The sequence below is a fragment of the Bombyx mori genome, chromosome 28 (assembly GCF_030269925.1).
Source record: "Bombyx mori chromosome 28, ASM3026992v2".
Classification (NCBI taxonomy): domain Eukaryota; kingdom Metazoa; phylum Arthropoda; class Insecta; order Lepidoptera; family Bombycidae; genus Bombyx; species Bombyx mori.
In genome coordinates, this window is record NC_085134.1 from 4,012,632 (window position 1) to 4,036,257 (window position 23,626).

The window sequence follows — 23,626 nt, forward strand, 5'->3', positions numbered from 1 at the left end:
GATTGAAGCCTAAGTGTATAATCTATGATAATAGAATCTATGATTGTCGTTGTAACTTGTACAATATTTAAAATTATAGCTTGCAAGAAAACATTTAAAAAAGCACAAAATGATGGAAAGTTATACCGTGGTCTGGTGAATCTAAATAAAATTTAGATTGCAATAAAACTTTTAGTGAAGATACATATCTTTTTTGTCTTCACAAAAATAAATAAGATGGGGAAAACGAAAATGATAGATGAACCAATGGATGTCGACGAGGGTCCGTCTACTAGTTCTGCAATTCAGAAAGCGAATGTTGAGGAAACTGAAGACTTCGATCACATTTCTGATGATGAGGAAGGTGGAATACGCATTGGGGATATCTATATACCTCCAGCTCCAAAACCAGCATTAACTTTTGATACAACGGGCCCTCGGCTCATCATTACTCATATCGTTAATGAAAATTTCAAGAGTTACGCTGGCGTACAAGCTTTGGGTCCATTTCATAAGGTAAAAATACCCAATATCTATACGAATTTTTAGTAGGTAATTTAACTTTAGATTAATTTTTTTTTATTATATTTCAAAAACAATTTTTCATTACATATAGGTATATTTATTATATATTTTATTATATTAGATATTTTTCATTAGATATTAGATTCAATATCCTATTAGATTAAGTTTTGTTAATGTATTTGCATGTATTGTTAAGAATCAAATAATAGATTGTTACGAACATGCTTCATTTTATTCTCACCTTTAAATGCATTTATAAATCGTCTAGTGCTCTCCAATCTAAGTGATTCCAAATATAAAATTATTTTATGCTTGGAATGCTTGAATTTTGTGGTTTATTGGTCCATGGCCATACTATAAAAATAGTTTTAATTACACTTATGGATTACCTTCTGCTGCTTATTATATAAATGATATTTTCACATGTAGCAACTGTTCAAAAGCATTCTAAATTTCTGTATGCTACCTAGTAAGGATGCATTAGTAAGCATTGCCTACACAATGTGTTGAATAGATCTTTGCAATAGTAGTTTATTAGTATCTAGGTATCTACTGACTTGCCTATTTTTATTACTTTTACACAGCATTTCCTTGATTTCCAAATTTGAGTACTGGTGTGAACAGAATTGTAAGACGAGCTCTTTATCTTTCTCAACAATTAATTACATGCTTATACAATACTCTTTACTTCTATTTGCATTATTTTGCCTTAAATATATACAATGGAAACCTACATTGAGCTTATGTGTATATAAACCTTGCAGATCTAATAAGTATTAACATTTTATTACAGTGTTTTACATCAATCATTGGTCCGAATGGTAGTGGAAAAAGCAATGTGATTGACTCAATGCTGTTTGTATTTGGATATAGAGCATCAAAAATACGTTCTAAGAAGATTTCAGTATTGATACATTCATCCAGTAAATTTCCTAATATTAGTAGTGCAAATGTCTCTGTACATTTCTGTCAGATTATTGATGGGGTATGTATTATGTACACACCAAACTTGGCGTGAGCTGAAGTTACAAAATATAAATAATAATAGAAATCTTAAAGTTCTGGTATAACTAAAAATGAATGAATTTATACATTAAAAAAAACTAGCCACTGAACTATATAATATAAATGAAAATGGTGAGCTCTGAAACATGAGAGAGTTACTTTTTTGTATCCAATGAAATACTTCTCATTCTTTTGACCACTATTATAGAAAAAGAATCAGCCACTCAAGGATGTTGACTTCTAACTGTGAATCTCAGTGTGCCAAGTTATTGTGCCTGATATTCTGTAATCCTATCATTGAATATATATAACTATGTTTAAAAACTCACAACCAGTAATGGCACCTACTACATGTATTGTTGTACCGTATTTAAGTGTATCTACTGAATGCATAAGTGGATTTTTTTGCGCTGTATAATACAAACATTAGGAACAAAATACTTATTCACAAAAAAATCACAAGAACTGGCAACTGGCTTTCTAACTAAAATATCAAACACTCTTTTACAGGAAGGAGATGACTTTAAAGTTGTACCAAACAGTGAGATTGTGGTCTCACGGACAGCTTTCAAAGATAACTCGTCTTATTATATGTTGAACGGACGCAGAGTACAATTCAAAGAAGTTGCCAAGATGCTGCGTTCCCACAACATTGATTTGGATCACAATAGATTCTTGATATTGCAAGCAAGTACATTTTTTAAGTAGTATAATAAGTGTTATTTGCCTGTGTTTAGTATATGGTCCCACGAATCGATCTTGTATATTAGTTAAAGAGTAACCGTACCATAATTTCAATACAAAAGGGCATCATGTCAATCTTATTTGAATCCAACTTTATATGTGGTCAAAAGACACTAAATGCAAATCATAGATTATGTACTATTAAAAAAACCATCTAAATTATTGATATTGTGTTTGAGTGGTAATCTTAATCAACAGATCCCATTCAATTGCTTGTTAGATTGTTTTGTTATTGAGATTATGTTGACTTTTGAGATACAAAATCATTGCCTCAATTTCTCCACTGATCAGGGTATACAGGTATATGCCCTCTTACAACTTGAAATCTTTATCAGCATTTTTATAGAAAAATTTTAATGGTTCAACATTAATAATAATATAATAATATTGTTTTTATTGCAAGTAACCATGACTCATATAAATTTTTAATAAGACTTAGACCTATGTTAGTAGTTATATTTACATCATAATGAATTACTGTCGTAACATCCCATGGGAGATGGCACCACAGCGACCCATGTATACACAGTCCAGCCTGCTTGCGATCATGCTCAGGATACTGTTGGAGCTGGCCCTCACTCTGCTTACCAGAGATGCACACCTCTTACGCATGGTAGCGTAAAAACAATCTATGTGCGCGTCTGCAAACATCCCTGATGCGCTACAAAAGCGGGGCAGCACCACCAGCACCCTAAACGCGTTATTATATTGAACACGGAGAGCGTTGTACGATCTTTGAGTATATCCAGCCCACAAGCTGCACATTAAGACATCTTTAATAACTAAATAGAACTTCATAAGGATGCTTTCAAATACATTCCTAACTAGACTTTTACTTTCAGGGTGAAGTCGAACAGATAGCTATGATGAAACCTAAAGCACTAACAGAGCATGAGTCAGGAATGCTGGAGTACTTGGAAGATATCATAGGCACTTCAAGATATAAGGTATCATCTTATTAGTAGAGTATTCGAAAGCTAAATCTCTTGTTAAATTAATAATTATCATCAATATTATTGAATCTAAATTCAGTTTCTTGTTGGTCCAGAGCGTAGGCACTATTACTATTAATCAATAAACATGTTTAAAGAAGCATGTCAGTATGTAAAATGTAGTACTCAGGAAACAACATAAAAGGTCACTCCAGGGTTGAATAATGAATCAATTTGGTGAGTTATTACAAGGTAGGATAGAAATGATGTGATCATCTCTATTAATTTCTCAGAACACCACTCTTGGATATAAAACAAGAGTGAACAAAAATGTTTCTAGACCCAGAATATTGGTTCTACATACTTTCATATTAGTGGTTTTAATACTTTTGGTACCAATTATTATATATAATAATCTATTGAAGTGTCTTGTACACTTGTAAATACGTGAAGGGAACAATTTACTGGTGGTAGGACCTCTTGTGAGTCCACACGGGTAGGTACTACCGCCCTGCCAATTTCTACCATGAAGCAGTAATGCGTTTCGGTTTGAAGGGTGTCGCAGCCGCTGTAACTATACTGAGACCTTAGAACTTATATCTCAAGGTGGGTGGTGCATTTGTAGATGGGCTCCAGTAACCACTTAACATCAGGTGGGCTGTGAGCTGGTCAACCCATAAAAACAATAAAAAAAATTTTTTTTTTAATCTTGTTTTACAGGAACCAATAGAAAAATTGTCTATAAAAGTTGAAGAGTATACAGAAATACGTAAAGAGAAATTGAATAGAGTACGTCTGGTCGAACAAGAGAAGTTGAAATTAGAACAGCCAATGAGAGAAGCCGTAGAACTGATGAATTTAACTAATGCCGCTTTGAGAACTAGAAATACATTATTACAGAAATACATGTAAGTTGATTTAGAAGTCGTGTTTTATGTACCACTAGCGACCCGCCCTGGCTTCGCTTTGGAAACATTAAATTTTATTATTGATAGGCGAAGCCCGCCATGTTGCGCGCGGTACGACAATAACTGCGGGTGACGCCGCGGGGCGAAGCTAGTCTAAGAAAAGTAGCCTAAGTTACTCCTTATATCATCAGCTACCTATTAGTGAAAGTCTCATCAAAATCAGTCCAGCCGTTCCAGAGATTAGCCGGAACAAACAGACAGACAGACAAAAATTGTTAAAAATGTTATTTTGGTGTATGTACCGTATATATATTCATATGAATGTAGTAAAAAGCAGTTATTGCAATACTACAAACAGACACTCTAATTTTATTTATATGTATAGATTATGGGTTAGGGCTTTGAATATTATTACCACGGATAACCAGTTTCTTAGTTACTTGTGCGATGCTTGTGTAAAGGTTATTTCGTGTTTGCTTTTTATTTTTTAGAACGTATGTATGAATGTTTGCGCTATTTTTTGGTTTGTTAGTTTGGTCAAAATCTTAGGGCATCCATTTCGGAAATTATCTCGGGTAGCTTAATCTCGTGTGCTTTGATTCGATGGTTTATAATAAATTTACCGATATCCCATTACTGCGATATATCATACAAGCTTCTTGCAGCCAGCCGCCGGATTTCACTCTCGGAAGATCAAAACATCTTTTCACTTCCCTTCTGAAAGCCCGCGAATACTATATTAGTTATGCTATCTGAATTATAGTTAAGAAATTTTCGTTTTCAGATATGAAATCAATAAAATAATAGAAGCTAAAGAAAAGGAAATGGTCGAATTGAAAGATAATCTAGCGAAAATCGACGAAAAGCTGGCCAGACTGAATGAAATTTTGATCGAAAAGACAACCGCATTAAAAAATGGAACTCAGTAAGCCTAGTTATTACTATTGAAACTCCATAATATACCAACATTTTTGTTTTACTTATAGACTAACTAATGAAATAAATGTTATCTGTTGAAAATTGGCCATCTGTTTTGTGTAGTATGTCACAAACAATTATGCAAAGACATTTGTGCAATTGGTGCTTATGTTCCTTTATTTAACACCTAGATGTCGCTACTGTTTCACATTTTACTGTTCGCCGTTTTCTAGAAAATACGACAAGCTGCGTAAGAAAAAAGACGAGATAGCCGAGAAACTTCAGAACTGCAAAAGGAAAACGGTCACAGTGCAGGCTGATACCGCACAGTCTAACAAGAAGAAGAAGAATTTGGAACACCTTTTGGAACAAGAGAGAGGGAAACTCATTGAATTGGAACTAGTGAGATTGTTTAATTGTTATATTCTGTTGGTTTTGGGTTTTTCCGCTACTTAAGCTCTGGCTCAACAACTTCAGTGAAAAGGTGGCTTAGTTCTCTCATCAAATTGAATTCACTAGTTTTTTACTTATTGATTATGGCTTTTTGAATAATATCTATGAAAATTGGCTCGGACTCCTCTGGCTCCTGCCATTATGAGTGTTATAACTGTAGGTGTTTATTTATTTAATATATTTTGTACACACAGCTATTAGAAAAGACACGTCAATAAGGATACAGAGTACAAGGGCACTACTTATTTCATGCTGAAATCTCTTCCAGTAGGCCCACAAAAGGAAAAAAGAATTAGGAACACAAACCTACTGTATACAGTAAACATTACATATAATAATATATACATATTACAAGATACAAAACAATATATATATACATACAAATACACACACACAAACACACATATACATATATATATATATATATAACATACACCCATATACTTACTTTATATTATAATACATTATACAAATATATATACTTTATTTAAGATGGTAAGGATAAATAATGTTCTTTAACAGATTTCTTGAACGCTGCTATGGTTTTGCACGCTCGTATGCTTGGAGGGAGGGAATTCCAAAGTATAACTGCTTGTACAGAAAATGATTTTGCGTAAGCATGTGTTTTATGAACAGGGCATTTGAGGAGAGTTTTAATGTGTGTTCTACAAGGAGCAATGGAGGGACGGGCATAGGTAAAGCGATCACGTAAATATTGTGGGTAGTTAGGATTATGTAGGATATTAAATAGGAAGCACAATATTCTAGTATTTCTGCGGAAACGGACTGGGAGCCACTTGAGCTTTTTGCGAAATTCAGAAATATGATCATATTTTTTGAGACCAAAAATAAAACGGATGCACAAATTTTGCAAACGCTCAAGCTTATTGAGAAGCTCCTCAGTGGCATCCAAGTAGCAAGCATCAGCGTAGTCCAAAATGGGTAAAATGAGACTTTGGGCAAGAGAAATTTTAGTTTCCAAAGGCAAAAAATATTGGAGACATTTGAGTGAATGGAATGCAAAGTTAACTTTGCTGCTAACATTGTTAACCTGCTCATTCCAGCTTAAGAAAGAGTTAAAGGTAACGCCAAGGTTTTTAACAGTTTCACTAAAGACAATTGGTGGTGTTTTCTATATTACATCCATTTGAAAACATCTAAATTATAATTTGCGTAATTACTGGTGGTAGGATCTCTTGTGAGTTCGCGCGGGTACTACTACTGGTTTGTTATGTGTTAATCATTAATCCCAATCTAAGATACCCTTTATTTTGTTACAATTAAGATTTAGCTTAAACTCTCCACTCACCCCCACTGGGTATACCATTAGATCAATGTTATATTAATAATGACATGTACTGTTTGTGGTTGAATATCGGAGCTGTTTGAAAAATTCATTTCTTTTAGATTCACAATTCAGTTCACTACAATTTTTTTTTTTTTAATATTTTTTTTTTATCTTTCCTTATTTAAGAGGTGCGTACCGAACGTATTTCTGGTCCGCTAGTAGTACTATAAAAACTGGGTACTATTTAATACTAAGGTGACTAAACATACCATAACGGGTTAAATGTCCCGTTTTGAAAACTTTTGCATTGAAAATAAATGTATCATCTTAATGCTTTTGCACATTTGACTTCATGACGTTTTCGTACCAATTAATCTACAGTTATTATACTTTTGTTTGTTTTGTTTTGTTTATTTTAAGTAATACTTGTCGCATACCGTTATCTACCTGGTATGGAAGAAATACGTACCACCAAGTGTTGGTATGATTAGGGTTAAATAGGTTGATTTGAGGGTAATTTGAGTTTATAACGAGCACGTCCCTATTTGTTGTACTTGTGGGTCTTGGCGGGCATGCGTGCGGGCGGAGCGGCAGAGACTTCGCCTGCCAACCACATAGCTGAGAAACGAGTCACTGTCAGTCGATATAGCATCAACGAACTATACCTTACATCGATATCATTATACTATACTGGTGGTAGGACCTCTTGGGAGTCCGCACGGGTAGGTACCACCACCCCGCCTATTTCCGCCGTGAAGCAGTAATGTGTTTCGGTTCGAAGGGTGGGGTAGCCGTTGTAACTAACTATACTGAGACCTTAGAACTTATATCTCAAGGTGGGTGGCGCATTTACGTTGTAGATGTCTATGAGCTCCAGTAACCACTTAACACCAGGTGGGCTGTGAGCGCGTCCACCCATCTAAGCAATAAAAAAAAAAAAAACTATATTAATTATTGTAGGTAGGCAGCGGCTTGGCTCTGCCCCTGGTATTGCTGAAGTCCATGGGCGACGGTAACCACTCACCATCAGGCCGTATGCTCGTCTGCCTCCAAGGGCAATAAAAAAAAAACAATAATTTCGTTATAAGCTTTATTTTTCTCTCTTTGATTTACAGATTCCTGAAAAGAATGAGAGGGAGATCCGAGATTGTGACGAACTGCTGATCAAACATAACGAGGCGAAACGCGTAGCTGATGAAGAATTGCAAGCAGCTGTGGCTGGAGTCAGGTGTCTACATACAGCAATTGATTCATTAATTTCTATATCATTAAATAATAACTTTAAAAAAAACGAATGCAAAACATTAGTTACAACGGCTGCCCCACCCTTCAAACCGAAGCGCATTACGGCTTCACGGCAGAAATAGGCAGGGCGGTGGTACCTACCCGCGCGGACTCACAAGAGGTCCTACCACCAGTAATATTGTAATATAGTATCCTTATCCAGCCTTATAGCCTCGTGCATGGCAAGTTGTAATTTAAATTAATAAAATAAGAATAAACGCAAATATTCAATATACAAGTCTGTATTTTATTTATACACGTTTGTTTTTTACCAACAGAGCGAAGACCCAAACCCTCCAAGAGAAGAAAGATAAGCTTCAAATTAAGTTAATCGGTCTAAAGAACATCGTACACGAAGCCAATAAGAAATTCAAACTGACCGAATCGGAATTGAAAATATATCTGAGTACCGAGCAAAAAGAAAACGCCAAGCTAGTCAACATGAAAAACGCATACGACAAAGCCCGCAGTGAAATTGAAGAGAAGAAAAGGTGACATCTGTTATACTTTATCTATATATTAATACGTGAAGCAAAAACTTTGTACTCCATTTTACGAAATTTGTGCAGACGGAGGAGTATGAAATTTCCCACACTTATAGAGAATATAGAGATGGAGTGCAGAATATTAATATTTTTATAAATTATACATTAAAAATACATTAAATCAATAAAAAAAACATTACACACACATATTATTTGTTTATTCAGTTTATTGTCAAACTTTTCTTATTGCTTATAGTCTGTAGGCAAATTGAGAAGAGATTAAATATTGTTTGTCTTTATTAATATTTGTATAAAGTGTAGTCTTGGCGAAATCTGTGACTATAGAAGTTTAATAGTTTTTGACAATAGGGATTATAATTGTGTACAAACTTATAATTTCAATTAATTATACTTAGTCGAATTTCAACTACCGGGGGACCAATAGTATTGTCAAAACAGGATCTTGCATGATCCAATCTGAACATGCTCTGGTTGTCAAACTTCTATTTTCCGAGTCGATATCTTATGAATGTCGTGTCTACCTAGAGGACTGTTTTTGACCGCTCGTTGCATTCTCAGCATGTCCCTATCTTTGGCAGTGCTTTAAGTGAACTATGATATCAATTTTGACCAATGGGGTAGTGGTTGTTCCAGAACTTTTCGAGTCTGTGAGGCTGTGAGGATTTTAGCGGTCCTCATATATTTGTTATTAAGTGAGTCACCTGGAGTTTACATCATGGTAGTTTTGTTACGAACAAAGGCAAATCAAAAATTAAAAGTTCACTTCAGGGAAATGTTTTAAAAGAAATTATTCAATGTATACTTCAACAGATTACTACAAGAGCTAACCACGAGTGTTCCGGCTGATGAGAATATGATAGGTGAAATGAAAACGAAATTGGACGGTTTGAAGCGTGAGGAAGCTTCCGTGTCCAGTGAGCTCAGGACTCTAAGGTAGAGTCACTCTATTTAAATATTTGTGAAGAAAGTGGATTTCCTTTAATGGTAATGTTTTCCGCGCTTGCGCTGTTTGAAGTGAAACAGTCAATAAAACTGCCGTGATGGAGATGAAGTTATAAAATTAATTTCTATGTAGAATAGTTAACGGATTTACTATAAAAATAGACTTTAAATATTTTATTTTTATCTTATACTAGCGACCCGCCCTCGCTTCACTTCGGAAACAATAAATTTTATTACTGATAGTTGAGTCCCGCGATGTTACCCGCGGTTATTGTCGTACCGTGGGTGACGCCACGGGGCGAAGCTAGTCTAAAAAAGTAGCCTAAGTTACTTCATATATCATCAGCTATCTATCAGTGTAAGTCTTGTCAAAATCGGTCCAGCCGTTCCAGAGATTAGCCGGAACAAACAGACAGACAGAAAGACAGATAGACAAACAAACATTGTTAAAAATGTTATTTTGGTGTATGTACCGTATATATATTCATATGCATGTAGTAAAAAGCGGTTATTTCAATATTACAAACAGACATTCCAATTTTATTTACTTATATGTATAGATAGAGCAAAATCTTGAAGTCTTGGTTTAAAATCATAACAATAAGTACAATTAGTTTATAGATGTTATATATAAGGAGAATACACTTAGGATTGTCTTATCAGTGAAATAATGAAAAATCTTGTGTAAATCCTAGTTCTCACTCTTCTAATTCTAGGATACAACTAGAAGAATCTAGGCAAGCGATGAGTGCCAATAAATCACGTGGTAGAGTTCTGGACGCGCTGATGAAAGAGAAGAGAAACGGCAATCTACCCGGCATATTTGGCAGATTGGTAAGGAATTTATATTAATATATAAATCTACAGTGGTTTATACCGATGTTCCGTTATAACTACTGCACCATGCATCCGATTGACTTGAAACTTGGTATCCATGTAGAAAATACATGTACATAATGGATATGCTAATATTTATATGAGTGTTGAACTCCCTAATAATAATGACAATAAATAATAATGTTAATTTTAAATACCCAGCAAAGCGGGCGAGTACGGCTAGTAATATTGTATGGATTTTTTTTTGTAAAGAAAAAAAAAAAACTATGCGAATGTCACTAGCCTCCTTTAGAGATGCGGTCTAAGCCTCAATTGTATAATTATTGTAACACCTGTATCATAACCATCAAAACTTGAACTGACTGCTTCGCTGACCTCAGACGCATCATCAAATACGGCCGTCTGGTATAGTGGTAAATGACATGGTCACTACACAAGGGGGTCGCGGGTTCGAATCCCGCCAAGACAAGATATTTATATGATAAATATAAATGTCTTTTCCAGGGTTATGGATGTATATTAAATATGTGTATGTGTATAATAAAAATCTTACATTTATTTCCGTTATCTGGTACCTGTAACACAAGTTCTTTACGAACTTATCACGGGACCAGTTAACGTGGCGTGATTGTTAGTAAATATTTATTTATTTATTTATGATATGCGATTCTCAACTCTAAATTTAATTCTAGGGCGACCTAGGCGGGATCGATCAGAAGTACGACGTCGCTATATCGACGTGTTGCGGTGCGTTGGACAACATAGTTGTGGACACGGTGGAGACCGCGCAGGCCTGCGTCGAGTTCCTCAAGCGGCACGACGTGGGCCGGGCCACGTTCATAGCTCTCGACAAGCAAGAGCATCTGAAGAGGAATTACGAAGACAGGAGTACATAGTGAGCGGTTTCAGATAATATTTAAACGAAATAAACAGTTGGTAATTTCTGTGGGTAGGTGCTATACAATACTGACGTGACTGGTGGTGTATTTTTTTATTCTTATTGTTTAGATGAGGGGACGAGCTCACAGCCCACCTGGTGTTAAGTGGTTACCGGAGCCCATAGACATCTACAACGTAAATGCGCCCCCCACCTTGAGGTATAAGTTCTAAGTTCTCAAGTATAGTTACAACGGCTGTCCCATCCTTCAAACCGAAACGCATTACTGCTTCACGGCAGAAATAGGCAGAGCGGTGGTTTTACCACCAGTATAATGCTTGAGGTAGTATGGCTTCATTCTATTAGGACATCCCACACATTTATTCAAGAAACATTCCTTCAGTCAGCCACTAAGCTACCGATCGCTTGTCCCCAGCCCAGAGAACGTCCCGCGTCTCTTCGACTTGATCAAAGTGAAGGACGCTCGAGTGTTGCCGGCCTTCTACTTCGGCCTGCGGGACACGCTCGTGGCCGCCGACCTCGAGCAGGCCTCGAGGATCGCGTACGGCTCGACCAGGTACAGGGTTGTGACCCTGAAAGGAGACGTCATCGAAATTGCCGGTGAGTGCCACGAAGGGTCTCATCATCAGCCTATAACAACTGCTGGACATAGGCTTTTTTTACCTATGCTGATAGCCTTGAGAGGCTATTTCAGCTTCACCCTAACGTGAACTCACGGGGCTCAAACCGGAGTGTTGCTAACACTGACCCTAGCAAGCACAGTGCTTCGCAGAATCTACCACCGGATCGGAAACGCGACAGTCTGAGAAGATCCGGCGAGAAGCTCATTGGGCTGTTTCTATGGGTTATTCGCTCGTCGAGCGACGGGTTCGACGCGGACCTTGAACAGCATTAGCTGAGTCACCCCCTTTTGCCTTTTTCTCTTTTTTTTCTTTTCTTTTATTTGAAGGGCAATAAATTATTTTATTATTATTATTAGTGTTAATAAATAAGTATAATGTTTAAGGTACAATGTCGGGAGGCGGGCGGTCGACGATGCGCGGTCGTATGGGCAGCTCGGTGCAGCAGAACACATGCGAGCTGGACCCCGCGGCCGTGCAGACCAGCGAGAGGAAACTAGCTGAGCTCGAACAGAGGTCCTTATTTTTTTTGGAGCCCCGGAGACCTTTCCAGTTGAAGAGGCGAACTTCGCTAACGCCTCCGAAGAGGATCTTTTTTTTTATTGCCCGTGTAGGCAGACGACTATACGGCCTGATGGTGAGTGGTTACCGTCGCCTACGGACTTCAGCAATGCCAGGGGCAGACTCAAGATGCTGCTTATCTGACAGCTCAAAGGCCCAAATTGCGACACGCTGAGAAGATAGGAACTCAGCGGGCTGATGTATGAGTTAGGCTTCACGTTGAACCCTTTGACAACCAAACAGAGACCAGAGTACGACAGGGTTAGGTCAGGGATGTTCATTTAAAATATATATCGATGTTTTTTGCGATGCATCAGTCGGAGCGGTGGCATAGATGTTTTGCGATATATCGATAAAAAAAATTTAAGAACAAGTATATGTTGAAATTCTCTTTTCAGTATTGTAACAACTAGTTATCCACTATGGATTAACCTAAACAATTCAAAATTTTAACTTGCAGTGAAGTATGAAGTAAAAGAGCGGTCGACCATAAATTATACAGTCTATATCATAGGCAAAGGAATATTGTGATACTGAATCCTAGTCTTCGCAATATTAATGTCATCTCATTATTACTGAAAATTTTAAAAATAAACCGTTAGATCAACAATTATTATGGAGATATTTATTCGATATATGGATTGGAATACATCGATATATCTTAAAACATCGAATATAACTGATGCATCGAAATGATATGACACATCGATGTATATCGAGCGTCCCTAGTTTAGGTATACGCTTACAACACAGTTTTTTTTTTTAAGTGATATTATGATTTGGTCCTTTAAGTCATGTCTCATTTTATTTTATATTCTTATTTTTATAAAAAATGATGATATGGAGTGAAATGAAATGAAGATGATTAATTTGAGACATTAATCAACTGGGATCAAATGAGATGAGATGATATGGGATGAAATATAATCTCAGTAAAATGGTGGTCATTTATTGAAATTTTTTCAGTGGACTTTTTGGAGGATCCCGAGAAGTTACGTCCAGCGACTTTGTTTCATTTTCACACATTTGTGCACTTTCACAGATATTAAACAGTTAATAAACCATCGTTATTACACATTTAAACCCGAAGAAACACGAAATAGACAAAATAAAACAAATCACACAACTTCACTCCTCGCGTTCCCGCTAAAAAGTCGTTTTGTTTATAATTCGTAATACATTTACAGATTATCTGAATTACGCAACGAGCAGTCAAACGTAGAAGAGTCTTTGTCTGACTTGCAAAGAAAAGCCAAAGAGGGAATGTCGAATTTGAATAAAGTTAAAATTGAAGTGAAGAGCTTGTCACAACTGATACCTGAATTGGAGGTGAGAGGGGATGCCAGTACCGACCGGTACTAGGGAAACTGTTGCTATTGCTGTAGGGAAATTGCTGAAAAAAAAACGGTGCGGGTGCAACTTGGTGCACGTGAATGAAGTGACTCTTCTTTTTCGATGTGTAGTATTGTGGTTTTCTTCATTTTACATTCTTAAATCAGATTGCTCTTGTAATAGGGAATGCTGTATATAAGAGATGCGATAACATTTATATTATATACACTAGCTGACTCGGCAGACTTCGTGGTGCCTTAATCGATAAATAAAAGATCTAAAGTTTTGTATAAAATAAACTTAAAACAAACAAAAGGAATCCGTCCGACCGGGGACAAACATCAAAGAAAAAACAAAATGTTATTTTTATTTAATTTCGAGCATTTTCATACTTATCTAAACCTTCTCTGGACTTCCACAAATAATTCAAGACCAAATTTAGTCAAATCGGTCTAGCCGTTCTCGAGTTTTAGCGAGACTAACGAACAGCGATTCACTTTTATATATATTATTATATATATTTTAAATTATAGATTGTAAAAATAAATATAACATCTATATATTTAAATACTTCATTAAAATATTGGAGCTACTCGTTGCTAACGCTCGCCGGGTATACTACGCGCGTACGTTCGAGTGCCGCGCGTTCACTCTCGCTGTCTCTTTCTAGTATAGTAGCGTTAAACGTTTAACGCAACCTTGTTGGAAGTCGCAATAGAAGTTTGACTTCAAAAAAAAAAACTTGGTGCGGTGCCGGTGGATAGTACCACGTGGTTTCTCCTCGTACCGTGGATGTTTGAATTTGGATGTAATTTCAGCAACAAATAAAAGCGCAAGAACGAAGAGCGTCTTCGAGTAAAGTGGACCAGCAACGTAAAGCCGAGCTGGAGGCTGTTCTGCAAGACGCGCAAGAGAAACTGTATGAGGCCACAGGAAATGCTGCAGAGGTACGTCCATGGAATTTGTTTGGGAAACCTCTCGTGTTGCCCCTCCATAAGTTTATAAGAACATCTGAACTTTGTTGTTTAGTTGCTCGTAAATGAAGAATTCCTCGTATTTGTATTTGTAGTTACGTTGAATTTCGTATATAATTCTAGCGATAATTCTTTGGCATGATGAATGTTACAGATTACATATTATATTGTATAAGTATACTAGCTTTTAGCCCGCGACTTCGTCCACGTGGAATAGTTTTTTTTTTTATTGCCCTTGTAGGCAGACGAGCATGCGGCCCACCTGATGGTGAGTGGTTACCGTCGCCCATGGACTTCAGCAATGCCAGGGGTAGAGCCAAGCCACTGCCTACCGCTTAATACTCTCCACAAGCCTCGTTTGAAGAAGGACATGTCATAACGCTCGGGAAACACCGTGGAGGGGAGCTCATTCCATAGCCGGATGGTACGTGGCAAAAAAGATCTCTGGAAACGCACTGTGGATGACCGCAGTGGCTCCAGGTAGTATGGATGAACTCTACTCCGGTGGCGGGCGGTGCGATGGTAAAAACGAGATGTCGGTATCATCTCGAACAATTCCTCAGAGCACTCCCCATGGAACATACGGTACAAAATACCGAAGTCCCATAGTTACTTTGTATAACGCTAAATTTTACCCGCCTCTTCATTTACGTAGAAAGTAAAAATATTTTTGAATAATACAATGTTAAGGAGCTCTTTAAGGTACCCAAAATCACGCTCTTTAACCGACTCCTAAAGAGGAAGTTATCAATTCGACCATAATTTTTTAACCCCGATTCTTTCAACATTGTTTATTGGTGCTCCGTTTATATTGGTCCTAGCGTGATGTTATATAGCCTATAGCCTTCCTCGATAAATGGGCTATCTAGCACTGAAAGAATTTTTCAAATCGGACCAGTAGTTCCTGAGATTAGCGCGTTCAAACAAACAAACTGTTCAGCTTTATAATATTAGTATAGATAAGAGACCACGATTTGATTATCTTCTCATCAGATTTTACCTTAACTGAGTAATTGAATCCATAAAAAAAATTGTAAAGCACGCGTCAATCGTTATGTTGTAGGTCGAAGAACAAGTTAACGAGGTGGAGGCGCAGATATCGAAGATAGCCGGCGGCAAGGTCAAGGACCTACAGAAGAAGGTCACTGAACTTACGGCGAAGATCGATAAGATCGTGACTGAAACTACGAAGCTGAAGGTCGCGATCAGCACCAGCAAGCGGTGAGCGATGACCTCCTAGTCACAGTTAGTCTTGGCGCAGTGTTGCACCACACCGTCCCCCCGTGGGAGCGAGCGACGTTCATTCTCGTGTGTCCCCCCTACCGCCAGTGATTGACTTACACAAATTTTAGAAATGCCAAAATTTCATTCCTGTGGTAGGACCTCTTGTGAGTCCGCACGGGTAGGTACCACCGCCCTGTCTATTTCTGCCGTGAAGTAGTAATGCGTTTCGGTTTGAAGGGTGGGGCAGCCGTTGTAACTATACTTGAGACATTAGAACTTATATCTCAAGGTGGGTGGCGCATTTAAGACAGTCTGTAAATAGTCGTATGTCCTGTAAAAGAGGTTGCACGCCACGACAGATATTACACTTAAGACATATTTAGCCATTACTACAAGACTGTCTGATGGTGTATTTATGAAATTTTAAGAACGCAACAACTTTCTTATTAGTAAACAAGTTAGGAATATTTCTGATGGATAATGTAATTAGCAAAAAATACATATAGTGTTTATGACGTCACTGTCATTAAAACAAAGATGTGCGAAAGAGATGGGGAGATTCACTATCCAATCAGTCTCTCATTAAATCCAAGCTCAAAACATAAACAAATATGCCATTTTAGATGTAATCTTGTAAGCGCATCTTGTCTGATCAATTGTGCTTTTACTAAAATTTGTATTATTGAACAGGAATGCAAACAAATCGAAAGATAAGATCAATCAGATGGACGCAGATCTCAAAGAAACTGATAAAACTCTAGAAAGTCTGAAAACACAGAAAAAACAACTCGTTTTGGACAGCGAACAATATCAAAAGCAATTCGAAGAGGTGTGTACGGTTACAAATATTACTTTTCTGTTAAATGCCTATATACGTGATCTTCTTTGGTAGTAATTTTGGCTATATTTATATATTACGAGACAACTCCTTAGTTCTTATCTTATCACCTTGCTTCTTGCTTGTTTCGGTGAATTTGGGTCTGGACTATAAAAGGACAGTTTTTGGACTGTTCGACTTCGCCCAGCACGTAGGCGGAAAAAAGACCTACTTTATATTCTGCCAAGTATATAGTTGTGAGAATTGAGATCAGAATTCGAGAAATCGTTTTGTTGTCACATAAAGTGAACAGTTATTGAAAAGATGACGTTATTGAATTATTGAAACTAGAGGACCCGCAGTAGTCGAAATTCGACTATAACTAATTGGAATTGTAAGTTTGTACACTATTACGATTGTATTTTATACTTCTATAATCACAAATTTCGCCAAGACTACACTATAAAAAATATTAACAAAGACAAACCATATTCTATTCTCAATTTGACAAGACGTCAAGAACAAAAGTTTGACAATAAATAGTATGCATGCGTGTGTGCGTCAAATACATGGTATGTAGTGTGTGTAATCTTTTCTTTATTGATTTAATGTATCTTTTATGCATTCTTTAAAAAAAATATTAGCATTGTGCACTTCTTCTCTATATTCTCTATAAGTGAGGAAAATTTCATACTCCTCTGTCCGCGCAATTTTCGTAAAAAAGGATACAAACTTTTTGCTTCACGTATTAATATATAGATTGAAGTTTTATTTGTGCCTACATTTATTGCATAATAGCACGGAGACTTTTATATATTCGTATCTATATTAAAAAACAAAGATTCAACTTCAAAGGAAGAAAATACTCGTAAAGGAGTAATAATATTTTGATATATTATTAGAACATTATACAAAGAAGTTTATAGGGTTATTAATTACATATTATATTTTGTATAGTGGTTAATTAATTGCATACTTCACCATAATTCGACAACCGACCCACATCCTAATATATTCATAATGTTTATCTTACTTCTTAACATGAGGAGGATTATCATTGCAGTTGGAGGAGGAAATCAACGAGGGCACCAGTGAATTTTCAGAGCTTAAACAGGAGATAGCGAAATTACAATCGAAAGAAAATAAGCTGAAGAGTGAGCGTTTAGAAGCTGCCAATGCTGTTAGCAAAATGGAGAAGTCCGTGCTCGACTGCAAGAGCAAGATCCCTCTGTGGGAAAAAGAGGTGGGTAGTTGTTTTTTTTTTTTATTTCTACTGCAACTCAGGACTTTTTGGCGGGAACGCGAGGAGTGAAGTTGTGTGATTTGTTTTATTTTGTCTATTTAGTGTTTGTTCGGGTTTAAATGTGTAATAATGGTTGTTTATTAACTGTTTAATATCTGTGAAAGTGCACAAATGTGGGAAAATGAAACAAAGCCGCTGGACGTAACTTCTCGGAATCCTCCAAAAAATCCACTGAAAAAATCTTAGTAAATGACCACCATTTTACTGAGATTAAATTTCATATTTCATCTCATTTTTTTTATTGCCATTGTAGGCAGACGGGCATACGGCCCACCTGATGGTGAGTGGTTACCGTCGCCCATGGACTTCAGCAATGCCAGGGGCAGAGCCAAGCCGCTGCCTACTATTTAATTTCATCCCAGTTGATTAATGTCTCAAATTAATCATCTTCATTTCATTTCACTCCATAACATCATTTTTCATAAAAATATGAATATACATTAAAATAAGACATGACTTAAAGGTCTCAGTTACCAGGTCATAAAATCCCTTAAAAAAACTGCAACTCACGTGGTTGAGTATCCTAAACTCAATATAATATATACTCAACTGATATATTATTTTATATATTTAGTGATATTCGCCAAGAACATGTATGCTAGGTTTTATTAATTATTAAAAATAAACAGTCACTTTACAATTTAAAATGAGTAGAGCTTTCTACTATTTATTGATCACTAAATCATTTACTATACCTCTAATTAATAATTTTGTATTCAGCTATCAAGTCTAAGGTTAGAAGACTCGGGATTAGACGGCATCCCTGGGGTGGAGAGGCCGGAACCGCTGCGTCAGCACACCCCCGAAGAACTGGAGGAGAGTTCTGTGGATGATCTGAGGAATAAACTGGCAGCTCAGAAGAATAGAGTGGGAGATAATAAACCTAACATACAAGCGATACAGGTCAGAATACTGTTTTAAATAATGTATTCAAATTCTTATGAAAATACGGTAACATTTAAAAAAAGCATTTTAACACACTTAGTATTTTTTTTTATTGCTTAGCTGGGTGGACGAGCTCACAGCCCACCTGGTGTTAAGTGGTTACTAGAGCCCATAGACATCTACAACGTAAATGCGCCACCCACCTTGAGATATGAGTTCTAAGGTCTCAAGTATAGTTACATCGGCTGCCCCACCCTTCAAACCGAAACGCATTACTGCTTCACGGCAGAAATAGGCAGGGTGATATAAAACTTATATGACGAAATTTTTCAATGAAATTTTCACCATGTTCAAGATGTCTAATTACCCTGAAAAATTTGCATACGTGTCAAAGAGAAGAACCACTATGATACAAAATAATCATTTCTTTTATTTCGGCTTTGCTGTTAAAGCATTTATTTATTTATTTCACATGATGTTATTATTTTAAAAGTTGTAACGATTTTTAAAGTCGTTTCGATCCTAGTTTTTTACCTCAGTGGCGGTGGGCGCAAATCACGATCCACCATTTCTTCACTTTTCCTCTTGTAAAAAAACCTTGTTGTATTTCAGGATTACAAAGCAAAAGAAGACTTATATATAAAGCGCGCCGCCGAATTGGACGAGATAACTACAAAGAGAAACGAAATGAGGGCACTTTATGAACAACTCAGGAAGAAACGTTCGACTGATTTCTTAAGCGGTAATGTATTCACTGGTTTTGAAGTATTGTGTAGGGAGGCGTCATGGCTACCTCCCGGCCTACCTCGTCCGGTGCGTACGGACTGCCATTACAATATACAACAGGGGTTTGTAATTTTAATGCAAACGGGTGTAAATACTGGTGGTAGGACCTCTTGTGAGTCCGCGCGGTAAGTACCACCGACCTACCTATTTCTGCCGTGAAGCAGTAATGCGTTTCGGTTTGAAGTGTGGGGCAGCCGTTGTAACTATACTGAGACTTTGGAACTTATAAGGTGGTTGGCGCATTTACGTTGTAGATGTCTATGGGCTTCAGTAACCACTTAACACCAGGTGGGCTGTAATGTCATCCACCCATCTATGCAATAAAAAAAAAAACGTGTTCTTATCACGAATTACAAAAGCAAATTCGTAAAAATATGAGCCGTAAGTATGTTTTTAACCCTGGGGAATCTTACTCAAGGTCAGGAGGGGTTCAAGTTATGTCAGACTTCTCAAAAATATTCCTAGATTTCTACTCGATGTAGTAAAACTTTGCAGAGACATCTGTACTAATATTATAAAAGGGAAATATTTGTTTGTTTGTATTGAATAGGCTCCGAAACTACTGAACCGATTTGAAAAATTCTTACATTGTTTGGAAGCTACACCGAGTGACATAGGCGATAATCTTTTTTGAAAAATATTAGGGATCCTTACTAAAACTCCAATAATGTATCCCAATAGGTAAAAAAAAGTGTGTGTGTCCGCTCCGACGCACGACTGGAGTTTACTGGATATAAAAAATTAAACGAAACAATACGAGAAATAGTTCTATATTACGACAACACGATACACTACAGATTATTAACAAATTAACGAGACACAAAACAAACGACTAACAAATATATGAAAATACAATAATGAGAGAAACGCGCGATCAGTACGAGGCTTTGTGGCGGACTGCCGGCGCAGCAGCCCGGCGTCACCTGCGATAACGCGGCCGCGCGTTGGCTCCTGATTGGCGCGCGCACGCATCACGCAATCAGGAGCCAATCAGGCGCATAACGCATTTCGTGTGACATGCTAGTACGATTTTGGTCCCCATAATTTTCATACCCCGGGCCTATATATGTAAATCGATTCTAAAGGAGTAAACTCCAAAAATTACCTAAAATAATCTTTACATCGCGTGCCTGCGAAAACTATTGATGGTATAATAAAATAATGTACTACTGCTTTGTAGAACACATTATTATTTACCAAAAGTGTCGGGACAGCATATGTCTAACTATTGTAGTTATGTCGCAATAAGTGTTCTTTTATTTAAAAAAATAAAACAACGTCAAATATCGTTGAAATTTTTGTTAAAGACCCGAGCGGAGCCGGAGCGGGCCGCTAGTTTAGTGTAAAGTTCGAAACTCCAATTCTGTACAATAAAAAATAAACTTTTCCTTCCAGGATTCAATACGATAACAATGAAACTGAAAGAGATGTACCAAATGATAACATTGGGAGGCGACGCTGAACTAGAACTTGTTGACTCGCTGGATCCATTCTCCGAAGGGATTATATTCAGGTATTTTGTTTTAAGGATCGTACTATACCCGATCCTGCGGACCGAATGGAAAGCAGTCGACGTCGCCCCAAACACGTCATTTTGGATCCTCCCGATCCACTAACGGTGCTTTTAGGTACCTCAAGCACCGGTCACCGTCCTCGTTGAACCCGTCGCTTGCAACGAAGGGCTCGATAAGTAAACTAACCCACAGACACGGTCTACTGAGTTTCTCGCCGGATCTTCTCAGTGGGTCGCGTTTCCGATCCGGTGGTAGATTCTGCGAAGCACGGCTCTTGCTAGGGTTCGTGTTAGCAACGTCCTCAGGTTTGAGCCCCGTGAGCTCACCTACAAGCTCGGCTAATCTAGAATAACCCCTAGAGGCTACTAGAATAGGAAGGAAAAAAATATATATATTCGTACTGGCCTATGATAATTTATGGAGTATTTTTATATAAAGCCTCTTATGTGTTTAGTAATAAAATTATAATTCCCTTGACTGGTCTTCATCTCGAAGTCTCAATTGCATATATTTTAATGTTTAATTCTTCGTAATGTAAGTTTATTTCTAAAGAGTATTAAGGCAATGGCGCCGATTCGATATATGCGATTAAAATGTCTGAAATGCAAAATTTCGACTAGTGGTAGGTAGCATGTGCTGTGAGTCCGCGCGGGTAGGTACCACCGCCCTGCCTATTCTGCTGTGAAGCAGTAATGCGTTTCGGTTTGAAGGGCGGGGCAGCCGTTGTAACTATACTTGAGACCTTAGTACTCATATCATATATAAGGTAGGTGGCGGAATTTACCGTCTAGTTTTTTTTTTTGCTCCGCTAACCACTTAACACCAGGTAGGCCGTGCGCTCGTCCACTCATCTAAACTATAAAAAGTAAATCTATACATAATGTGTAAAATAACTATATTTGGGCCTGTATTTATCAATGTTATGTAAGTAAATAAGCAGAAGAGTATAAAATGACAGACAAAAATAGCACATAAGATTTGCTTAAAATCAACTTTATTAAAATTAACAATTAATAAGTAGTTAGTTTTGATTAAAAACAATCTTTATATTCATAGGTATTTATTGTAAAATCACAATCAAATAACATTGAATTTAAAATTCTTCTGGGTTAACTAACATAATCTAATCTAAGTAATTAGTTAAAAGTTAAGTAATCAGTTCTTTTACACACATTACGGGCAGCGCATTCGGTTTTGTATAGAATGCCTAGGCAAAGTATAAAATGAAAAATATTACATACTTTACCTTAACGTTTTAGGTATTCTATACATTGCCTAAGTATTGTATAGAATACTGTATTATACAGATTGTCGGTAACACATACAATTTTTCACAATTTTTCCCCGGTCACCGTCCTCGTCGAACCCGTCGCTTGCGACGAAGGGCTCGACGAGCGAACTAGCCCATAGGCACAGCCCACTGAGTTTCTCGCCGGATCTTCTCAGTGGGTCGCGTTTCCGATCCGGTGGTAGATTCTGCGAAGCTCTGCTCTTGCTAGGGGCAGTGTTAGCAACACTCCGGTTTGAGCCCCGTGAGCTCACCTACAAACGTTAGGGTGAAGCTGAAATAGCCTCTCAAGGCTATCAGGATAGGTAGAAAAAAAAAAAAAAATTATTGTCTGTTTGTTCCGGTTAATCTCTGGAACGGCTGGACCAAATTTGACGAGACTTCCACTAATAGGTAGCTCATGATATAAGGAGTAACTTAGGCTACTTTTTCTAGACTTGCTTAGCCCCGCGGCGTCACTCGCGGTACGAAAATAACCGCAGATAACATCGCGGGACTCGGCCAGTAAAAAAAATAATAATCTCACGACACCTAAATAACTCTTGTTTTGTTTACAGCGTGCGTCCGCCGAACAAGTCCTGGAAGAACATATCGAATTTATCGGGCGGCGAGAAGACGTTATCCTCACTGGCCCTGGTTTTCGCTTTACATTACTACAAACCAACGCCTCTGTACGTCATGGACGAGATAGACGCGGCCTTGGACTTCAAAAACGTTTCGATCGTGGCAAACTATATTAAGGTCGGTGACCTTTACATATTAATATATTATAATAATATTACATATTATTAAATACGGGCATTGCTGACGTCCATGAGCGACGGTGACCACTTACCATCAGGTGGGCCGTATGCACGTCTGCCTACAAAAGAAAAAAAATATATATTTTTTTCTTTTGAGGGATTTTATGACCTGGTAACTAAGACATTTAAGTCATGTCTTATTTTAATTTAAATTATTATTTTTTATGAAAAATGATAAATATGGAGTGAAATGAAATGAGATGATATGGGATGAAATATAATCTCAGTAAAATAGTGGTCATCTACTAAGATATTTTCAGTGGACTTTTTAGAAGTTACGTCTAGCGGCTTTGTTTCATT

The 23,626-nt window shown here is 37.2% G+C and overlaps 2 protein-coding genes across 2 annotated transcripts in view; one reads left to right on the plus strand and one right to left on the minus strand.

The window, feature by feature from the left end:
• The window catches only part of LOC101737751 (structural maintenance of chromosomes protein 4), a 24,529-nt gene continuing 903 nt past the window's right edge, over positions 1 to 23,626 (plus strand). Inside the window, exons 1-23 of the mRNA XM_004933515.5 lie at positions 1 to 495; positions 1,298 to 1,489; positions 2,020 to 2,196; positions 3,096 to 3,200; positions 3,906 to 4,093; positions 4,878 to 5,018; positions 5,245 to 5,413; positions 7,868 to 7,980; positions 8,315 to 8,527; positions 9,353 to 9,475; positions 10,201 to 10,318; positions 11,014 to 11,216; positions 11,635 to 11,819; positions 12,226 to 12,355; positions 13,588 to 13,729; positions 14,551 to 14,679; positions 15,770 to 15,927; positions 16,621 to 16,759; positions 17,811 to 17,990; positions 18,771 to 18,953; positions 19,548 to 19,677; positions 21,117 to 21,234; positions 23,081 to 23,264. Of these exons, the coding sequence (XP_004933572.1) occupies positions 217 to 495; positions 1,298 to 1,489; positions 2,020 to 2,196; positions 3,096 to 3,200; positions 3,906 to 4,093; positions 4,878 to 5,018; positions 5,245 to 5,413; positions 7,868 to 7,980; positions 8,315 to 8,527; positions 9,353 to 9,475; positions 10,201 to 10,318; positions 11,014 to 11,216; positions 11,635 to 11,819; positions 12,226 to 12,355; positions 13,588 to 13,729; positions 14,551 to 14,679; positions 15,770 to 15,927; positions 16,621 to 16,759; positions 17,811 to 17,990; positions 18,771 to 18,953; positions 19,548 to 19,677; positions 21,117 to 21,234; positions 23,081 to 23,264 (3,699 nt within the window). The 5' untranslated portion in view covers positions 1 to 216. The remainder of the gene's footprint in view (positions 496 to 1,297; positions 1,490 to 2,019; positions 2,197 to 3,095; positions 3,201 to 3,905; positions 4,094 to 4,877; positions 5,019 to 5,244; positions 5,414 to 7,867; positions 7,981 to 8,314; positions 8,528 to 9,352; positions 9,476 to 10,200; positions 10,319 to 11,013; positions 11,217 to 11,634; positions 11,820 to 12,225; positions 12,356 to 13,587; positions 13,730 to 14,550; positions 14,680 to 15,769; positions 15,928 to 16,620; positions 16,760 to 17,810; positions 17,991 to 18,770; positions 18,954 to 19,547; positions 19,678 to 21,116; positions 21,235 to 23,080; positions 23,265 to 23,626) is intronic.
• Positions 18,743 to 23,626, minus strand: part of LOC101737887 (UBX domain-containing protein 6) — a 24,448-nt gene continuing 19,564 nt past the window's right edge. Inside the window, exon 9 of the mRNA XM_062676781.1 lies at positions 18,743 to 18,884. The gene's annotated coding sequence lies outside the window, so the exon portion shown is untranslated. The remainder of the gene's footprint in view (positions 18,885 to 23,626) is intronic.